Below are 7,591 nucleotides of genomic sequence, written 5' to 3'. Positions count from 1 at the left end.
GTGCTATATTATGTCTGTTCAAAAGCTACAGGAATATTTTTCTATGACAAGAGATAAGGTAAGAACATTTACGGTTAGTAAATACAATAAGCTAGGTGTTCTATGATACCAAACTATTCAGCGGACAGAAAAACTTTAAGTGCATTAGTAAAGTTTAGTTACTCAACACATACAGTAACTTCTTAGTTATTGGACAAATTGAACATAAAAAAAGAGAAGAACAATTTCTGCAAAATGTTACAAATTACACAATTGTTTCAATAATTTTAACAAAAAATAAACATGAATTTGTTGCATAAGGTACATGGTACTAAAGGAGGAAATTCAAGGATGTGTGATTATCCCAATTGTTGCATTATGAGGAAACATTTTGCTGATAATGTTGGGTAAATCTGCTTGTTTCACAAAATGACAATAAATGTCTAGTTGGATAATAGCATCCAAAAGAGTTAAACATAGGAGTAACCTAAGCAACCCCATTCCTTGGATATCTGTTCATTGTCTGTATAAAGACAAACTGAAATAATGCTAACGCGCATGTGTACATCACCGAGCAAAAGTGCAACTAGTGGATCCACCCAAAATTTAATTATGCACTCAAAGGGTTAAAGGGGTGATAAGAGTTGCTCTGGGAATTATAGGTCAGCTAGTCTTACTTCTGTAATGGGAAAAATTCTGCAGTTAGGTTTTACAAAGCAATTTAGTCAAATGTACACCACAAATGCAAGCCAACATAGATTTATAAGAAGAAATTTTCCCTTGTACATCTTTTTTTTTAATGATATTGTTTGTTAGAAGAACAATGAGAAGTGCATGGACATGATGTATTTAGATTTTCAAATAGCTTTTGATAAGGTGCCACACAAAAGATAAGAAAATAACATCTGTAGAAGTTGGGGAAATGGTTAGATAAATGTGAGTAAGCTAATGTCCAATCAAGTTGGATTTATGTTACTAATGGAGTACCTCATGAGTTAGTGCTTGAGCCTTTGCATTTTATTATTTACATTAATGATATTGATAGGGGAATAATTAGTAGAGTTTGATTATACTCTTTAGTATTTCTAGCTGTACTTAGAATATTGAGGTATTACAAAATGATTTGGATCAAATGGTAAGTTGAACAAATATCTCAATGACCTGTATTTATAGTATTTGCAGGGTAATGCATTTGGATCACATTTAATACAAATAGGAACCAACTCAATAGTAAGACTAATGAAAAGGATCTTCACATAGTGCGTGCATAACTCATAGAAGTCATTAAGGCAATGCTCTCTGGCTAGTAGTATAGTAAAAACAATTTTATGGTATATTTAGAGACATACTAATTACAAGTTAAAAGAGGTAATTCTCTCTCTCTCTCTAATAAAATCATTTGACAGGTCTCAATCTGAGGATCAACAGGCTTAAGATCTTGATTTTGTTATATTATATTTTGAAGATTATTTGATGAAAGAACACAAGTTTAGATTTTGAACTGACAGGCTAGGACAGCATTTATATGAATCAAGTTTATTAAAAATATTTCAATTGTCCTTCATTGACCTAAGGATAAACATATACACTAAATTACTTACTTTGAAGCCAAAGGGATATTGATGTTCCATCATGTTTCATTTTTTCCTTTTCTGGATTGGATAATGCCTCTATAATACAGTCTGTCAAGAACAGTTAAAGAATCCTTCTCCAAGAAATGAAACACTTTTTAGTTTCTTTACTTATGAAAAAATTAGGACTTGAATAAAACATTTACATTTCCTCTTTAACTTGTTTTGGATTTTGAAATGGAATAAATATGTAATCAAAGGTCTCCTATGGACTTCCTCTGACATGGCATCAGTTGGTCTACCAATATAGAACTGTTATTGCTATAGTCAGTCATGAGTAAGTAAAATTGGTATCTGTTTTTTGGTACCTAGAATTTTACTGTCACTAGGGGCAAATTTATTCTTTAAATACCACATATGTAGCATTTATTCAATGCAGCCAATCAGGACTGGTATTTTGCTGACAAGAGTGATAAAAATGATGCACATTACTAACTGACAATGCTACATATTATTTCAAGTACTGGTCAATTAATATGAAGTTATTAGGTTTGTTTCAAAAGGATATTTATGGAATGCACAAGTTACTACACCTAGGCCATTCCAACTTCTATATTGATCACATACCTATATACACAGTATCATAAAGCCCCAAATTTTTAGGTTTAAGCATACTATTAAATGAATAATTTTTTTTCTTCCAAATGTCAAAACAATAGTATTAAACTGATCCAGCTATTCACTTTACTGATTATACTAATGTAAATTTTACTCTTTTAATTATGTAGTTTATAACTTAGTCTCGTGTTTGTCTTTTATGTGTGATCCTTTATTTATTTTAAACCTAATATAAGTGGAGTTGTAGTAAAATATTATCAATACTGGTGGTCATGTCATAAAAACTTCCAGATAGTTGGTAAACCAAGAAAGCACTGAATTGGGTACCACCACTTGGAAACAGGAAATCTAGCTGTCCAAAGAAGACCTGGCACAACACCTTTAAAGACTTACAAGAAATGAGCATGAAACAGAGGGAGAACAAAGAAGCCACATGTGAAAGGGAAAAGTAGAGATCCCTCATCACCTTTTGTTCCAACAGGAACAGGAGGAACTATCTAACTGAAGGTAAGGAGATACTGATTTCATGCTCTTTTTCATCCGAATCTTAAAATTAATAAATTGTTTTGCAGTCATTATGTACTGTTACATATAGAAATATGTAACATTCACCATTTTGAATGAATTATTTTCCACATTAAGAAGAATTTAAAGAAAAAAACTTTTAAAAAATGCATATTTTTGACACATATCTATATAATCCATGCTTGTCCCAAACTGTTTGACATAGTACTTCATGTAATTTTTCATACTACATTTAAATAAATATTTACATTTTCAACTTACAAAAATAATAAATTAATTTAGTTTCAGGACATTTTTTACTATTCTATTTTGTAATAATTTCTTCCATGTCAGCTTCGAGTCCAGGCTGATTAAAAATACATGAGTTAAAAGAATAAATTCCCCAAGTTTACAAGATATTATTCTTAAAATAACTAGTGGAACTAACTAGAGGGCAGACATTTCAGTTCTCCATTTTTGGCATTCAAAAGAAATGCTTTTCTTGTTCCATTATGCCAAATAATTGTTCTTTTCATATCATTATATTTCATATCTTCAGGCAAAATAAATTGAAATTTATTAACAACATATACAAAGTCAAGTGACTGTTCTAATGTTAAATAAAAACAACACAAAAGTAAGTTGTGAGAGAATATGACCATCAGAAATCACTAAAAGCTAATGCTGATATTTTCTACACTTAATATGATGTCTGTTTTGTACAAATATATAATGCTGCAGTTTAATATGTGTAATAGAAAATTTCTGTGTTACAATCTCTAAAGGAATTTTTATTATTATTCGGTAATGTTAATTTTTTTCAAAAGTACAACATCAAAAGATACAAGCCAATACATCATAAGATAAGGATGTTAGGTACTTCAGAGAATCTACAACTGGAAGGATTAAATTATCCCATGTTTGAATCTGGGACAGAACCTGTAAAGGAATATTAGATTGTAATTTCTAACAAGTGCATTGATAAAAAAAAAAACATATCAATTAGATATTACAAAACAACAAATGAAGATCACATTTTTAAATTTTAGTGAAAAAAACCCAAAATACAGTACATTCACTTAATTACCTACACACATAATGTAAATACAAAGTACATTTAAACATACAAGACAATCCTATTGAAAAAAACTGTTTATTCTGCCTTTTTCAGCATAAACAAAAACAAGTATCAGGAAACTATTTAAGTATAGTTCTTTTTGTTTCTTAAATTTTCACTAATTGAATGAAATTTACAAATTCCACATTATACAAGTAAATTTATATTTACACACAAAATTATAGCAATATTTCATGATGAGTAGCTTGTAGAAAAAATCAATCTGAAAATGGAGGTCCATCCTACTCCCCTTTGGAAAAAAAGCACTATATCCATGCAATTTACCCCTCTCAATGGCAGTTAAATGAAACATTTTCTTACTAAACAAGAGGGTTAAGTAATTAGTGAAAATATTTCTTGGATGAGAATAGATCACTACAGAGGCTTAAGATATTTTACATGTAAATTGTTTTTTTCTCTCTCTCAGTATGGGAGGGTCAAAGAGTGCATGTCAAAATCTTTTTTGTTACACTCTAAATTTAATTAAATAACTTTATTATCAATAAACTTGACACCAAAATGTAATTCATAATTCACATTTTGATATAAGTTTGATGTATTAATTTCAAAAGGAAATATTTAAATAAATTTCAATCTTCATTTCTTTGTATAACGTGACACTTTTTCACTCTGAATTGCCCATTTTATATTATCCTGTACCCCTTATGTGACATATTATACTATATATATCTGAGCTAAACTGCAGGATTGTTGTGACAAATCTTTTAGCTTTATGGAGATATAAACAATAAACTGAAGATCACAAGCCACACCCCTAACTAACACAAAGAGAAGATTTCAATTTACTGAGTTAAGGTAGAGAAAATAACATATATAATATATAAAATGTTAATGAAAATAACTTTTGATGTTCAATTAGGATATTCTAAAAGTTAAGCAAATGAAATTTTAATACTCTAAGACAAAAGAAAGCTTGTTTATTCTTAGCATGAAAATTATCTTACTAACTCAGTAAAGGCTTCATAAATATAGAGACAAACCTTCATATAAATACTTTATTAAAATATCTGATTATTTTGTGTACAACAGCCTTGTAATGTTTACTAAAAGCTTGCTGAATTTTCTTAATATACAATTACTACATTAAAAGTTATTATGTATAGTTTCATGACTACATGGTGGATACAACATCAATTAAACTGTGCTGACAGCAACAACAGTTACACCTATTGAGGTTGCTCTTCTTGTTTCCTGTAGTTTTCCCTTTTCCATTATCAATCAGAATTAAAATGCAGCATAAACTTTAATTTTACAAGACTATTATATGTCAATAATTTTTTTACAATACTGTAGCAACCAGAATTTGAATGGAGCACATACTTATTCTATAGTGATGTAGTTAAGAGAAACTGTGTCCGGAATTACTAGCTGTTCTGTATCGGTGTAGTAGACTGTGAACTAAACAATTGAGATACACAGTTATTCAAGAGTGCTGAAGGAAACAGAAAATATGTGGAAAAGTAATCAACATTGTGTAATTTTATAGTGAACAGAACCCAATGTTAATAATGGTTGGAGACGGCTTGAATGGGTAATGAAGAAAAAAATTTAACATAACAGCAAATGTACAACGTTTCAATTGAATATTATTAAATAAATAAATCTGAAATTTTCAAATGGAAAAAAGATGTTATGAAATAATTATTAAATATTATTTCAGATTATATGATTACAAAAGTAATGCTTACATATTCAAATAGAATACAGGGATTGCTGTGGCTTAGTTTTCCAAGCTGTCGACCAGAAGGCTTCACATTTTCCTTACTCAAACGTCTATAAATAGAAACACATACACTATATAAATCAATATTTCTAATGAGATTAAATACATTAATTGTCAATAGTCAATCAATTCAGCACTATAAAACAATAATTAACTTAATACAAAACCAAAATAACATTATAATGAGACTGAAAATCAAAATTATTCTTCCATTACTAATTCATGTTGTTATCTTTAAGATATAATGGATAATGTCTGTGGCCAAAGCACCCAAATGTGGTAGGAATATTCCATTTACCAGACAGGATACAGATACCGATGTCGACCTAGCCATCAACTAAGGGAGTTGATTGCTTAAACATACAACGTTTCAACTCCTACTGTCTTTCACTGTCTGCAGGTATGGGAAGGTATTTACCCTTAATATTTAGATATGATCTTAGAGTAGAATTAAACCACACTAAACTTCTACGATGCAAAACTCCCAACCTCCACCCTTTGTTTTTGTTGATATGCTAAATGCTAAAATATGCTAAATATCATAAGTATCTTGTACACAAAGAATGACATTATTATAATTAAGTGTTTTCACTAAAGATATGTTATTTTTCTATTGTAGTTACTTGTATTCAAAATATTAACAAATTGAGGGCAAAGTAATTTTCATTTTAAAAATAAAAATACTTTTCTTCATCTTACAGTTTTCATATTTCATTTGCATAATCTGTGGAACCTCATAAAAGGATATCAAGTTTTTTAAGGTAAATGTTTACATTCTATTTTTCAGTTTCTCTACCATATCACTAACTCTTATTACTATCCACTACTTACATTGCAATGAAATAATTAAAATTGGAAACAGAAAAAAAAAGTACATACCTTTTAATTTTTGTAGAATATCTTTAAAGATCTTCCTTTTGTTAAATTCATAATTTCAGGTCTTTTCCTTTCACATATAATTCATTTTTTGGGATTTATTTTTCTTTCTTGTACTTTACCACTTACTATTCATCTCGACACAAGTAAACGGTGCCCTCGAGACATATTACAGTTTCTTTGGGAGACCTGTGCAACCCTTCAGCAAAATTTTCATTCAGCGCGTAATATTTTAAGCCGTGAGAACAGATGCAAAGTATGATGTATATTTAAAAAATGTTTAAACCTTTTAATTATGCATTTTAAAACATAACTACATAATTTACTAAAATATAATAGTAAGACCTAAATACAATTTAAAGTGTATCTCTAACAATAACATATTTAGATAAGAAACACCCATAAGTGCTATAGTCAATCAAGCAGCCAAAATACTAGTCAGTTACATGTCCTCAGTGATAAAAACTGTGCACCAATTTCAAAATAGCCATTGTTAGATTATAATGTAAAATGAACTCTTTCTAATGACTATAACATGTGTTTGTAGCATCCACATGTAGGCTATAAAGCTCATACAAATCTGTTGAAGGTGGGCAGGGCACTTGTCAGGGGTTAAAAAAATGTATTACTTGTCTGAACTGCATTCATTCAGAGAACTTTGAAATGAATGAGTCAAAAGGCTATGTAAACAACTTATTATCTAGACATACCTCTATTCAACTGCCATTGTATTATTGAAGATACAGAGATTCAAAGTAGAGAATTTTCATATCTCGTTGGTCATGTGACAATACATCTGAAGTTCTGAGTAGTTTTTAAGATTTATTTTGAAAAATAGACTTAAAACTTGGATAAAATAAAATTTAAATCATAACCAACATTATTATATTATTTTATTTCACGTACATTGATAAAAAAAGGTGTGTAATTAAATTTAGAATGTAACACAGGGACTTCTGCAGAAAAGCACTTAAAGAGGCTCTGGTTGCAAAAGGGTTAACTGATTCTCCTTAGTTGCCGGCTAGTTTGACATTAGAATCTGGATTTTGTCTGATAGATGGAATATCTCCAACATATTTGGGGTGTTTATGGCCACAAACATTATACATTATGACTTAAAGATGACAACAATGTCTGATAGTTGAAAAATAATTGATTTTTCAGTCTCAGTATAATGTTGTT

General features: G+C 29.5%; 1 protein-coding gene across 1 annotated transcript in view; it reads right to left on the bottom strand.

The window, feature by feature from the left end:
- Positions 1-1,547: 1,547 nt before the first annotated feature.
- The window catches only part of LOC106467981 (THO complex subunit 2-like), a 138,000-nt gene continuing 131,956 nt past the window's right edge, over positions 1,548-7,591 (bottom strand). Inside the window, exons 15-17 of the mRNA XM_013928374.2 lie at positions 5,499-5,583; positions 3,518-3,611; positions 1,548-1,661 (exon numbers count right to left, since the gene is read on the bottom strand). Of these exons, the coding sequence (XP_013783828.1) occupies positions 1,573-1,661; positions 3,518-3,611; positions 5,499-5,583 (268 nt within the window). The 3' untranslated portion in view covers positions 1,548-1,572. The remainder of the gene's footprint in view (positions 1,662-3,517; positions 3,612-5,498; positions 5,584-7,591) is intronic.

The sequence above is a fragment of the Limulus polyphemus genome, unplaced genomic scaffold, assembly GCF_000517525.1.
Source record: "Limulus polyphemus unplaced genomic scaffold, Limulus_polyphemus-2.1.2 Scaffold2819, whole genome shotgun sequence".
Classification (NCBI taxonomy): Eukaryota; Metazoa; Arthropoda; class Merostomata; order Xiphosura; family Limulidae; genus Limulus; species Limulus polyphemus.
This window is presented reverse-complemented; position numbering and strand designations above follow the sequence as displayed.